Genomic DNA, 14795 nt, shown 5'->3' with positions numbered 1-14795 from the left:
AACTCCTCTGAGTCATAGTGTAAGTCTACTCAGGTCTTCAGTGATTGGAATACAGCTTGTATCAAAAGAATCCTCCCTCCTTTACATTTACTTTTTAAAATGTCCTGTTATGTTTGCACTGGAGGTGTTCATGAAACATAACATCTTCCGTTAACTCTTTCCCACTGCATGTTTTATTAATTGCAGCCAATGGCAAATTCTTTTGTTATTTATGTTCACGTCAGTTTTCTTCTCTTTCATTGTGCATTGCACGGTAAATTATAAAATTCAGAAACTTATTTCTGTTGGCGGAATAGGTTTGATTGTCCATGTTTTGTTTTTGTTTTCAATCCAAGCTCAGGATAATGTCACATTTTTTGGTTAGTTATTTTCTCATATTTGGTTAGAGAGATAGTTGTTACAATCTGACTGTCAGGGGAAATCGAGCCCTAACTGGTCTTTATAGTATGTGGCTATTGGACATGCTAATAGTATAACATTTACCATACTGTCAGTAATAACCAGTGTTTACACCTAGTTCCCAGTGTTCACATGGGAGCAATCTGTATGAAAGTATCTGAAAGCTTCTCTAGTATTTACTGCTTTATGTTTTGTATAGTGTCTTTTAAATGATTCAATAAATCTAGTTTTATATACAACTATTTGTCCCTGATTCAGGGTTTGTTGTGGTGACTTGCAGCTATTTAAGGTAGACAATAAAGCCAGTGGAAGAAAACCTCTCTTTAGGGTGTGGCAATTGCTCTCAGAGCTCTACTACCAGAATAGCATCCAGTGAATCTTATAGGCCTAAACATGATATTACATGACTGAATTCCCTTTCTGCCTAACTGAGTACCAGTGCATCATTGAAGCTTTCACACTATCGACGTTAATCTCATTCTACAATGAGATTCAGTCTTTGTATAGATTATGCAATACATAAAGGCCGTCACTATGTAACAGGAGTCATTTAATGTTTATTTTATTTGATTGAAGTTCGTCAAAATACAGTTAATTGACAGTAGAATGTACTGTATAGGACTATTTTATCCATATATTGTCTGAATAACAGTGCCCTCTGGTGGAAGTAAAACTCAGTGGTTAATCTAAATGCGTTGACGTGATGTTGCTCTTTCTTCATGGTTAATCCCAAAGTATTGTTTAATCCATTAGCAAAGGAGCTGGAGTGTTGTATCCAAGCCAATTATATTTTACATGCAAATATTGTTTGTACCCACCAGTTGCTGCAAACAAATGGGTGAACACTGAACAGAGACAACACCTTTTGTGTGATTCTTTTGAACAGTCCAGAAAGAGGGTTATATCTACATACAAGATATCATACAGAATGCAACAATTTACAAACATTTTGTTCAACAGATAAGAATTTTACAGAATAAAATACTCTTCATTTTTATTTGGCCATACTAAACAACCACCAGCACAATATCCTTAGTTTGAATAATACATGTCTAATTTCTATAATAACATTTTTGTCTTAGGAATGCGACACATTTTTATATAGACCTATATAAATTGAACTCAAGTCTCCATTGACAAACTGTGCCCAAGGAATGTTTTCGTGCAAAACAAACGTTGACGAGCAGGGCTTGTTATATCTAAATACATATAGGCTAAGGCGGCATAGGTACTGTAGGCCTATATTTAACTTTCGCAGACAACTGAGACAAGCACGGTAGCACCCTAGCTCTGGTCCATAGCGTTAGTGGAGTTCTCCACTAACGCTATGGACCAGAGCTAGGTAGCACCCTAGCATGGCGAGACAGTGGAACGGAGGTACACTTCAGCACCAAGGACAGCGCCTTCACCTAGAGCGCGCGCGCATGTGTGTGTGCGTGCGTGCGCGCGCGTGCGTCCGTGCTGTGCCAAGGATCCAGCAGAAAAAATGCAGCATTTGAATTGCCATCTGTAGAAATCCATGCCACCAAAGTTGCAAACTTGTGAGCAGCTTGATTAAATTAGCCTAATTAAGCGCAGTGCGGTGCCGCACAGAATAGCCGATTTACAAACTCACAATGTGTAGCAGCGCAACGTGGTGTGAGCTTGTAGATCATGTCACACTCAACAGACGCAAGAAGCAGACGAGTGGGTAATTCGAAAGTTTGTGGAGGTATATTCCCATATTCCTATGGTTAATATTAAATTAGGTATAAATTAGTTCTGTATAACTGTAAAAAAACAAAAAAACAAAACAAAGAACAACTATAAATATAAAAAGAAGATGGACGAAGAAGAAAAACGCCATAAGCCAAAAGCAGCCACACCATTCTGCTCCTTTTAGGCTACAAGAAAGTAAGTATATTTTTTGACTTCCACACTGTAGGCTATTATTATAATATCGATATTATAACATGCTTGAACATGTGGTAGTAGTCCTAGGAGACCACAGCCCGCCAAACACACCCAATCAATCCTAAGTGAATGGCCGTGTGTTATCCTTGGCCGGTAATGGGACTCCGACTCACTACCTCGTGGTCAGATCACCAAGTCAAACATTCTACCAACCCATCACCATTATCCAATCTTTTTTCATACTGTCTGTGTTTATCTACTATCTACAATGTCCCGCTGATCCTAAACTCCCTTGAAGTCCTGTGTAGCCAAGTGAATGGGCCTCAAGTTGGAAATGGTCCAGGTGCACGTGTTAGCCCCTGCAGTGCCACAATGGACTACTCCCATTCTTTACTTGGGTAAAAGTAGGCTATAAATCCATGGGTTGCATTTGTAGTCCTACACTATGTGTCCTATTTGTAGTCCTACACCAGTGCACGCAATGCAGGTGGTTTCAGAGGTAGACTTAAATCCTCAGTGAATCCTATAAATTCATTGATGTGAAAAATAAGAAATGTACTCTTACTTTTACTTGTACTTTAAAATGATGGTAAAATAAAGTAATAAAGTACAGAATGATAAATCATCACATCATCAAAGTTACACCCCTAAAATGGTCTCTGCTTGTCTGTCCACAGGTCAGTGTGTCTTCTCTTCCCTCCTGCCACATCGTTGCCAACCCCAAGAAGCACCTGGAGATACACCTGGGCCACCCCATCGTGGCCACCCTCAGGCGGATGGTGCAGGCGGACAAGAAGGACAAGTTGGTCATCTGACCGTCTGAGACGGCCCTGCAGTCCTCTGGCACCCTGGACGACCCTCAGACCTACTCTACTCCAACCACGTCTACAGGATGATGGAATGGTGCTTGGGTGAGTGTCAATGGTGGAATAAATGGTGGTTAAATATCCTAAAATCAGTACAATGAGACAATAACATTGCAGCAGTTGTGAATGACAGTCCTTTTAATGTGGATGATGTTTCGCTTTACCAAACAGCAACTGCACTCTGTCGAGGCGCCAACTTGCACCTAGTGCGCCAGCAGAGCGCGCCATGAGGTGCGCTCACCTCTGGCATCACCACTGGCGATGCCAGTGACATCACCACTGGCATCACCAGGAATTCTGGTCCCTCATTGGCTGTTAACGATGACGTTGCCAGAAATGCTGGTCTCTGATTGGGCTACAGGCTTAAACACACACAGACGCCTACATACATACAATACATTCAACTCTTCTGGCGCAAGTAATTATTATTCATCAAAATAAGATTCTATGACATCAGTTATCTATTCTATGACGTCAATGACGTCAGTACTATGACATCAGTCATCTCCATGTTTGGGCAAGGTTTCTGCCCAATCCGACTTCCATCCGGTATAAAACACTTAAAAGTTCTAAAAGTTAGGCATTACCAACAAAGCTGTCTTGGAAGTGACCCCAATAAATGTCCAGTATTTCTACAACACAAAGTAAGGTCAATGTCAGGATTCCTGGATGGAGTGCAGTGTGACTGCAATTTGGGAGAGAGAAGAAACCCCATTGCATCTATAGCAGCTGGAGTTCTGTTCTTCACTGGTTGGTGGATTATCATTGATGCAGCAGTTCAGTACCCATCCCAGGGAGAGTTTCTTCATGCCTATCACGCATGTGGAGTCATCGCTACAGTGTCATTTTTCATGATAAATGCTGTATCAAATGCCCAGGTAATAGGAGACAGCTACGGTGATGGCTGCATAGGACCGACAGGGGCTCGTATTTGGTTGTTCATCGGCTTCTTACTGTCTTTTGGCTCCCTCATTGCCTCAATGTGGATCCTGTTTGGAGGCTTCGTAGCGACTCAAAAAGCTGTCGTCTACCCAGGTGTTGCGATTTTCTTCCAAAATGCCTTCATTTTCTTTGGGGGTTTGGTTTTCAAGTTTGGACGTACAGAGGAACAGTGGTAGCAATGTGGACTGTCTGAATAGTACATTGTTATACACTCTGATAATCTGCATCTTATATCCCTTTTTTTAATTTACAGATTAGTACCAACACCTCTGCCCCCCTGACCCTCAACGCAAGAGTCCCCTGTGCCCTGAGCCTCTTCTCTAGCTACACCTGACTAGGCCACACTAATCCAACTTAATTGTTCTGAAGTTAGCTGATGACACCACACAGTGATAGATTACTGCATGGCGATGATGAGACAGCCTACAGGAGGGAGTTGGAAAACCTGACAGTGGTGGCCCAACCTAATGTCGACAAGTCCAAATCCAAAGAGCTGATCTGGACTATACAGGAATACATGTGCAGTGAGCAGGCCAGCAACTTGGTGTACACATCACTGAGAAACTCTTCTTGACCAAATTCTGAAGACACAACATACAACAGGTACACCTCTATTACCTCAGACAACTGAAGAAGTTTGATATAGGCCCGAAGGTCCTATGTGCCTTCTACAGAGGTACCACTGAGAGCACCCTGACTGGCTGCATTTGCAATTTGTTTGGGAACTGTTCCGATCTCAACAGAAAATCAGTGCAGAGGGTGGTGTGGACAGCCGAGCGCATCCACCGATGTGCTCTGCTGTCCACACCACTCTCCATTCAGGACATGGTGTCAGCACAGCTTACAGGCTTATGGAAGTTTATAGCCACCCCAACCATGGACTGTTTCAGATGATACCACGGGGCAAGTGGCTTCCTAGCACTATAGAGCCACTGCCAGTAGATAGCTTTAGCTTCTTCTGGACAGTTGAGCATATGAATGATTTGTCCAAAGAAAGGAAAAATCACACCCAGTGTGAAGTGAGGTGCTATTTATTTATGTATTTATTTCATTAAGCGTCCCGCAAAGCTTGGCCAATGTGACAGTGACACTGGGCGACCTTTTCTCGGGGCAAACAGACAAAGGCAGATGAAATGATGGTTGTTCGAAAGAGCGAGAATTCCCCAACTTGGCGAGTCTCATATGACTGCTGAATGGCAATTCTGATGGACCAACGGTTTCTGAGAACTGGACAACCACGAATATCAGGAATATATTGTATGTATCTGTTGGCCTTTGGTTGGAGGAGAAGCCACTAATTCTCATTATATTATCTTTTACCAACATGCATCGCCCAAGTAGGCCGGCACCTGGAGGAGTAAGAACCTTGCACCATAAGTTCCAGGACAATGGTCAAACTTCCTTTTTTTCACACTGTTAAAGATTTTCTAGACTAATATGTGGTCTCCATTTGGGCATGTTACGTTAGTGACGTCCACCCACTATCCACAGAGATCGTCATACTGCATGGGCATGTTACATTTGTGATTCTCATCAACCGTCCACCATCCACCCACAAGGCAATTTTAAAATAAAGATATATTTGTGATTTATGATTAATGCTCCAATAATGGAACCAAGTAATTAGCCTTGGGCTCCCAAGGGCATGCTTGGGGGAGGAGGGGTGAAGGGCAGCATCCAATTCATACCCTATGGAAGATTGCCTCTAGGTGATTTCTCATAGTGATGTCAGATCATGACATCAGGGCCCATATAAAGAAAATCACCTGCCCAGTGACTCAACTTCTCACAGTGGTTTTCCATTCTCCTGTTCCGGGTTTTTTCTCTCCACCTCATGTATCGCTCTTGTCTCCTGGCTCTGCAAAGGCACCTAGCCACCACAAAGCACAGCCCTGCACTCCTAACTCCATCCAGAATGGCCGGTTCAGAATACAGGATTGAGCGGGACACGTTTGGGGAGCTCAAAGTGCCCGTTGACAAATACTATGGTGCCCAGACGGTCAGATCCACCATGAACTTCAAGATAGGAGGACCCAGCGAGAGGATGCCAATCCCGGTCATTAAGGCCTTTGGCATCCTGAAGAGAGCTGCTGCTGAGGTCAACAAGGACTACGGCCTCAACCCCAAAATTGCTGACGCCATTGTCCAGGCTGCTGTTGAGGTAGCAGCTGGAAAGCTGAATGACCATTTCCCTCTAGTGGTGTGGCAGACTGGATCTGGAACGCAGAGCAACATGAACGTCAATGAGGTGATTAGCAACAGGGCCATTGAGATAATGGGAGGAAAGCTTGGCAGCAAGGACCCTGTACACCCAAATGATCACGTCAATAAGAGCCAGAGCTCCAACGATACATTCCCCACTGCCATGCACATCGCTGCTGCTACAGAGGTGCACCATGTTCTGCTGCCCGGCCTGCAGACTCTCCACGACACCCTGGCTACAAAAGCAGAGGAATTTAAAGACATTATCAAGATTGGACGCACACACACGCAGGATGCTGTGCCCCTCACGCTTGGGCAGGAGTTTAGCGGTTATGTGCAGCAGATGAAATACAGCATAGAGCGAGTGAAGTCAGCCATGCCCAGGGTGTACGAGTTGGCAGCAGGTGGTACTGCAGTTGGCACGGGACTCAACACCCACTTTGGCTTTGCTGAAAAGGTTGCTGACATTGTTGCATCCCTCACTGGTCTGCCCTTTGTGACAGCTCCGAACAAATTTGAGGCTCTGGCAGCTCATGATGCTCTGGTTGAGCTTAGCGGAGCTTTAAATACAGTGGCTGTCAGTATAATGAAAATCGCTAATGACATCCGCTTCCTGGGATCAGGACCCCGCTCTGGCCTGGGAGAGCTCATCTTGCCCGAGAATGAACCAGGAAGCAGCATCATGCCCGGGAAGGTGAACCCCACGCAGTGTGAGGCAATAACCATGGTAGCAGCCCAGGTGATGGGGAATAATGTAGCAGTTACAATTGGCGGTAGCAATGGACACTTTGAACTCAATGTCTTCAAACCGCTGATTATTAAGAATGTGCTCCACTCAGTGCGGTTACTGGGCGATGCGTCCATCTCGTTCTCAAATAACTGTGTGTCAGGAATTGAGGCCAACACAGTTAGAATCAACAAGATGGTTAATGAGTCTCTCATGCTGGTGACTGCACTAACCCCACACATAGGTTATGATAAAGCAGCCACCATCGCAAAGACAGCCCATAAGAAGGGCACTACATTAAAGGATACAGCTATAGAGCTGGGCTACGTGACAGAAGAGCAGTTTGACCAGTGGGTGAGACCCAGTGACATGTTGGGGCCAAAGAAAACACCAACAAAACAAACAAACATCTTGCTGGAGAAGGAACAAGGAAGCGCCATCATCAGATGAGAGATTCACACACATTAAATATACATAGGCCTACATACAATATGAAAGTTAACTACTTTTTAACTACTTGCATTTCCACTGGAATAAGATGGACACCAAATGCCTGCCTATAAAGTCAGACATTATTTCCTGGCACCATAGCTGACCTCAATGATTCCGTAACACACACCTGGCTGTCTATAGCTGACCTCAATGCCCATATCTCTATATACATGGATCTCCATATATAGGCATCAGAGATCTCCATATTTGGGTAACTGGTCCGATATACAGTATTAATAAATGATAAAATAAAAGTCCATATATGGGTATTCCCAGATGGTGCCCTGTTAGGGGAACCACACTAACAGAATCCATATATGGCCAAGACAGATAGTGCGACTTTGCCCTAAAGGTGAGGTCGCTTTTTGTCCTTAGGCGTCTTACTTGTACTTTGTATCGATGCATGCATATGAAAATAAACTTGAACTAGATCTACAATATGTGATCTAGTAGATCTGCTATTTATAAATGATTTTAATTTGAAAACTTTAAATGAGACTTTCTGCATGAGTACTTTTACCTTTGGTACTTTAAGTAAATTTTGATGCCAATACTGTGTTTCGTTTACTCAAGTACATTTTGAATGACAGACTTTTTCTTGCAGTGTATTTCTTCATTGCAGTATTGATACTTTTACTTGAGTAAAACATCTGAGTACTTTTTCCACTTGGTGGTAGACGCTCTGAGTTCCCAAAGTTTATTGTTTAAATCAGAAACAAACCAGAAATAGCCAGTGCTCGCCACCTGATTGTCTGTCATAACGCAACAATAAAGGACCTTCAATGGTTCTGTAGATGTTTCATAATTACAGGCAGTTATGGGGGTTGTGTGTGTGGCTCCATAGAAAGAAAAATAATAAACAAAAGAACATGTGACTATAATACACCTAACTCAAACATTTTAATACTGATGTGTAGTTTGATTAATAACAATAACAAGAACACAGCTGCTGCTACTACTACTAATACAAATAAAAAATACTTTTCTAATAATGTAATACTACAAAAAGTGGAAAAGAATGACCCTTTTACATTTCATCTCAAGTATAGCCTATGGTTTCTACATGCAGAATCATTCCAATACTAAATACTTACTTGAAAATAGCTATGTGGAGTGTGACTAGACTACAATATTCAATACTCAGTAGTCCCATCTGGTGGATTTATCAGCTCATTACAACACTGAACCATGCCTTTGTACACCATTAACTACCATAAGATCAGCAGGCCAGCAGCATATGAAAGATTGAAAAAATAAAAAAAATAAAAAGCTAACAAAACCTGCCTACATTATGTAATAAAACAGACAAGGTCAAGAGAGCACAAAAAATGCTGATTTAATTCTTGCTTTTTAAAGTCGACATCCTGTGTTCAAAAACTAGTCACTACATACAGGATACCATACAAAAGCTAAAAATGCAACAATTACAAACATTTTGTTCAACAGATAACAATTGTACAGTATAAATGTATACAATACTGTTTTTTGTTTTTATTTGGCACTTGACAAGATGCTAATGTGTTTATCAGAAATATTACACCTGACACAGCTTTAAGGTAGAACAAAAGGAGAAATACGATAAAAGCAATACAACGTGACACTAACATTGCAGCAGTTGTGATCCTCAGTTGTTTCATTGTGGATGACGTTCATCTACAGTATACAAAACAGCAGTTATTCAATACAAACATTTAAAAATGTTCATAATTTTCAGTAACTCAAGTCACTTTGTCAGACGCGGGGGCTTTAGGTACACTTAATCAGTTCCCAGAACATCTTAGCAAAGTAATGTTTCTCTTTTTTTAACAAACATTTTAGAATAATGTTTTATATAGACAATGTATATTTAAAAATAATAATAATAAAAAAGAAACCTTTGCCTAAAATGACATGCCCAGGATAGGGACACCAGATTGAAAGTGGCCAATATCAAGGTGACAAAATGTATGTTAAAGCTAAAATGGGAAACCCAGCGCTGACGTGTAACCAACCATCTCTAAGGAGGACAAAGTGAAGGCTGATTCATCTTTAAACACTGAAATACTAGTAATATCTAGTATATAATACTTGGGTCAAATTTCATTCCCGCTAGTGGGATACTTAATCAGAATAGTGTGTTAGGGACTATTGTCCATAATCACACGGTGGTTAATAGAAAATCTATTAATTACGCCATACCGCCCCGGTGTGAAAATGGCCGCTGTGTGAATATAGCCAATCGCACATGTATCTCATTACATGATTCAGTCTTCTAGTGCAGTGGTTCTCAACCTGTGGGTCGGGACCCCCAGGGGGGTCCCCCAATTATTTTGGGGGGTCTCCAGATAATGAACTTAATGTGAAACATTGTTTTCTCACTCAACTGTTAACAAACCAAAATAAAGTTTAAGTGTATAGCGGGTTTCTGCACATTTCTAAAGTGAAAATTAAGGACTTTTTAATACATCTAAAATGACAAATTGAACATTGGTCAAATTGTCAAACACTAGAGGCAGAAATTGTGAAAATAGCAGATCTACATGCTCACAACGCCTCGCAACATAGAACCGTGTTGTACAAAATGTAATGCCTCAACTCATAGTGCTCGTCAGGGTGGGGGGTCCCCAGTTAAAATATGAATATTTTGGGGGTCACGGCCTGAAAAGGTTGAGGACCACTGTTCTAGTGCATCAACAATATGTTATGTCGTCATCAAATCCCTGTTGAAGGTTGGCAGAGATCAACTGTACAAATGGGTCACAATTTAATTTGAGCTCAGCCAAAAAAGGAAAAGCACACATCCGTCTCTACAGCATCCACATTCTAGAGTGCACACCTACAGTACACTGTGTTCTACTTGCTTTTGCTTCGTCAAGTTATTCCTTTCAACCATTAGATGTAGGCTTAGGCAGTATATATGCTTCATACAAACACACACTGACTGGTGGTAGTATAATGATAGCCAGGGTTCGATTTGTCAAAGAAAACAGAGGGGGGGACATTTTCTTAACCACTCAAGCCCTAAATACTTTGTCCTACGACAAATGGCAAACATAGCCGGTCTACAAACTCGCGTGTCATGATGCTAGATTCTAGATCTACTGTTTTTGAGAAAAACTAATGAAAAAACAAATAATTTGGAACAACTTGCCCAAAATATAGACAACAGGCTATATGTTGTTAAATGTACATTTTTGTTCAAACACAAATATAAAAAAATAAAATCTGTCTACATTTACCAAAAGGAAATGCATGTATTTCATTCAGTCTGACCCAGAAGCAGGCATTAAACATTATCCAATGGTGATGAAAATGAATGACAAGAGGGGCATAAAGCTGAGGCATAAATCACCCCTCCCCACAGCAAATCGAACCCTGATGATGACCATATCATATACTGTACACACAAATAGTAGCTGGATTAGAGCTGGACGGTGGCTCTGTCCTTAGTCACTGATATTGATATACACACATGCACATAAGTCACATGCACAGTGCACACCTGTGGTTTAGTCCCAACGCTTATCCAGTTTATGAAAAACTGTTCAACATGCGCCATTTATAACACCTAAAATATATGTGAAGACATTTTGTCTGTTCATTCTTCACATAATAAAATAGAAAATAAACAGATTTGCATGCGTCATATCCCCTAAAAGAAGATTATTATTTTTTAAATAATACTTAGTTTTTTGGGAGGGGAGAATTAGACATTTAACTGAAATACGTTTTCATGATTCTTTTTCATGTTTTATGTGCTTTGATTTATCAACACGGGAAAAGCTTTGAACAAATATTCTATATCACGTGTTCAAATCAAAAGTTCAGTGATATGCAGAAACCCCATGAGAGGAAGTTTCGATGCAGGGATGCTTTTTTTTTTATCCTTCATTACATTTGTGATCATTCAAGTCAAAACTATCCAAATGGGTGTATACACTTGTGAAATATACAATATAAATTCAACGTTTTCTTCTTGACTCATGAAATCCCAGCACAAAGTATGAATAAAAAGAGTTTGCATGACAAGTTTGCAAAAACACAAACACAGTCTCACATTGGGGGGAAAAATAAGAAATTAGAACCAGTTCTTTTTCAGGACAAACATCAAAACTCCTTTTTGCAGGTTAAATAATCCCAACTAAAAAACTGTCCTTTCATTCAACATCCCCACCCACCACTAATATCATCATAATCATCTCTCTCTCTCTCCATGTACACATTCTGACTATACACAACAAGAGCTCTAGAAGACCTGGGTTGCCCCACAGTGAACCTGGTAGGGCACAGAGAACCAGGCAGACACCAAAACAAGGACTCCAGTTCCTATATACACAACATACTGTAGGCCTTCTGTGTACAATTACATGCCTATGAGAAAATGGCAGGTTCCAAGTCAACTACAATCTAGACTAGAGGCAGGAGCAGGTGGATGACATAGTGGGTAATCCTTTGGGCGGTTCAGTCTCCACTTAAGAGGGATTTAGACAAATTGGTCTGAGAAGTGCTGGAGAATCTGGCTCCTGTGCTCTACTTTCGAATCCTCAGTGCATATTTGAAGGCCTGTATTCCTCTTAATCATCATCATCATCTTAATCGTCTTCTGCTTCTTCTTCTTCAGTCTTCTCCATGTGGAGGGTAAAGGCTATTTGAACTGATCCAAACAAGCACTGCAAAGGTAATCTACAGTTAACAATCTGGTTGCATTGAATCGTTTGTGCCAGCAAACGCAACAGTGTCGGGGTAATAATCACTCTGTAACACATTACTACAACAAGTGCTCAGATTACTTTCAAGTAACTTAATGCATGATCAACTTGTCCAGGGGATCTATGCCCCATAAGACTACAATAGTGTGCATGCTTAAAGCTAACTTAATACATTAATAATTAGCTGGAATTATTACATATCTGGACCACTTATACGTGTCCATTGTGCACAATCCTACCCCTAAATATCTTTCACACCAGGGCGTGATGAAGAAACGTTTGTGGTAAAAAAAAGAAAAAAGAAAATAATTGATATACACTAGCCTACTCATGACACAAAAATATTTACCTCCATGCTATGCTATACAAATTCCCCACAAATTCAGATAAGCAAACAGAGGCTTACGTACCCTAGTTTAGAACTGTCCAGCACTGCTGGGGTCGCACTGCAGCAGGCGGACGATGGAGGGGTCACTCTTTGCTCCCTTAATAAACTCCTCCAGAGACAGCTTGCCTGGACCACACACACACACACACACACACACACACACACACACACACACACACACACACACACACGGAGAAGTTGTAGAGCAACTCAACAAAGAAAGTGACAGCAAACTGTGTGAACATACATTACCCTGCTATTCCACGGTGGGTCACAGTGGATGATGTATAAATGAATGCTCAATCAAATGTGTGTCAATACCATTCCAAACACTTCCATGTCACTGGCATGTTTGTCTTAGTCTCCCTACAGTGACATTAGGGTAGTGTTTGCACTGGCAGCTCCCAGAAAAGCTATTAATAGATACAAAATAAACTAGAAGCAGTGCTCTTCCGAGCACAGGTCTCCACCAGGCCCGCCGCATGCATGATTTGAAGCATTGTGTTCCAAAAATGTGTTTTGCTAAAGTCTACCTGCTGGTGGCGCTGTAACAGGCCAATGTGAAAAAGGTAGCATTTGTTCCTTGACCTAGTGGGAATATGTGTGACAAATTTCACGGTAATCGCAAGCTGCGTTGATGATTTTAGGCATTTTGTTCAAAAACGGAGCAATCCTGCAAACTTTGGAAGCCAATATTAGCCAATCAGGATGGAATATGAAATATCAGATGGATCAGACTTGATCACATGACTATAGAGATACTGTGTACCGATTTGTGTGATTTTTGGATAAAATCTCAAGGAGTAATATCCAAAAATGTGTTTTACATAAGTCGGCCCAAAGGTGGCGCTATAAAAGGCTGATGTGAAAAATGCAGGGCAAAGGTTTATCCTTAGCCTCTAGGGAGTGCGCTTACAAAGTTTGAAACTGATCGGTGGAGTTATAGGTAAAACCACAAATCGGCCTGTTATAGCGCCACCATGAGGCTGATTTAAAAAAAATTAAGTGGTATTTCTTCCTCGGCCTAGTGGGAACGTGTGTGCGCGATTTAATGATAATTGCACTTTGTGTTTGTGATTTGAGGCATTTTTTTTTCTTCAAAACGGCTCAATCCTACAAACTTTGGAAGCCAATCTTAGCCAATCAGGATGGAATATGCAAAATCGAACAGATCCGTGTCGATCACATGACTGTCGAGATACTGCCTAACGATTTGTAGGATTTTTGGACAAAATCTGTAAGAGTAGTGCACAGAAATGTGTTTTGCGAACATCGGCCACTAGGTGGCGCTAGAAAAGGCCCATTTGAAATATTTAGGGCAGAGGTTCTAGATTGGCATCCAGGGAATGTGTGTGCTCACTTTGGCAGCGACCGGGCCAACGGCAACTAAGATTAGGTGCACACAAACTGCGAGGACGCACGCACGCACGCACGCACGGACGCACGGACACACGGACGGACGGAGGGGAAAACATACTCTCACCCATGCCTTCGGCTGGTGGAGACAATAAATAAATAATCATAGTTGTGTCTGTGACTTGTTTTCTTGACTCTTTCAGGTGTTTGCATTATGACTCACCAAGAGGTGGCAGTATTGAGACATTTTATTCCCCTTTTGAGGACACACACACACACACACACACACACACACACACACACACACACACACACACACACACACACACACACACACACACACACACACACACACACACACACACACACACACACACACACACACACACACACACACACACACACACAGTTCTCCAGTACTCGTGATTCCAGTCATGAGAACCAAAGAAATACAGCACAGTTCAATGACCGTGAGGTCAATATTCTCCTCTCGTCTTCAGGCTCTCTCCTTCCCCTGCTACTTTCTCCTCCTCCATCTCCTCTTGTCTTTCCACTGTCTCTTCACTCATCATCACACACTCCTTCCAATAATACCTGTATTTCTGTCCTTTCCACGTGTGTGTGTGTGTTGGGGGGGGGGGGGGGGGGGGGGGGTCCATGCACGAGTCTGAGGGCTGTATTTTGATTGTCTTAAGTACCAGCTCTTATGCCTTAACTTAAAGCCCTGTCCATACTGTCTCCGACACCCGTACTTTTCGTCTGAGAGTTCCGACTTTCCGACGTGCAGCTTTCCGAAATCTAATTCGGGGTAATGCTTTTCAGAAGATGCGAGTGACGTCATT

At 41.8% G+C, this 14795-nt stretch overlaps 3 protein-coding genes across 11 annotated transcripts in view; 2 read left to right on the top strand and 1 right to left on the bottom strand.

Annotated features, from left to right (window-relative positions):
• Positions 1 to 3811: 3811 nt before the first annotated feature.
• LOC308298837 (transmembrane protein 50A-like) lies at positions 3812 to 4276 on the top strand (the record flags this gene model as incomplete). The annotated part of the gene is made up of 1 exon (XM_080742521.1): positions 3812 to 4276. One exon carries the CDS (start codon positions 3812 to 3814, stop codon positions 4274 to 4276), a length of 465 nt encoding a protein of 154 aa, XP_080598647.1.
• Positions 4277 to 6015: 1739 nt separating this feature from the next.
• Positions 6016 to 7479, top strand: LOC308298827 (fumarate hydratase, mitochondrial-like; the record flags this gene model as incomplete). Its single annotated transcript, XM_080742509.1, has 1 exon — positions 6016 to 7479. The coding sequence occupies one exon, from the start codon at positions 6016 to 6018 to the stop codon at positions 7477 to 7479; it is 1464 nt and encodes a 487-aa protein (XP_080598635.1).
• A 1355-nt stretch (positions 7480 to 8834) lies between these two features.
• The window catches only part of ncalda (neurocalcin delta a), a 119543-nt gene continuing 113582 nt past the window's right edge, over positions 8835 to 14795 (bottom strand). For all 9 annotated transcript variants that reach the window (XM_080738089.1, XM_080738086.1, XM_080738087.1 and 6 more), the window contains 2 exons: positions 12620 to 12723; positions 8835 to 12170 (listed from right to left, as the gene is read on the bottom strand). In XM_080738089.1, the coding sequence (XP_080594215.1) occupies positions 12626 to 12723 (98 nt within the window). In that variant the 3' untranslated portion in view covers positions 8835 to 12170; positions 12620 to 12625. The remainder of the gene's footprint in view (positions 12171 to 12619; positions 12724 to 14795) is intronic.

The sequence above is a fragment of the Nannobrachium achirus genome (assembly GCF_963921795.1).
Source record: "Nannobrachium achirus genome assembly, chromosome: 2".
Classification (NCBI taxonomy): domain Eukaryota; kingdom Metazoa; phylum Chordata; class Actinopteri; order Myctophiformes; family Myctophidae; genus Nannobrachium; species Nannobrachium achirus.
This window is presented reverse-complemented; position numbering and strand designations above follow the sequence as displayed.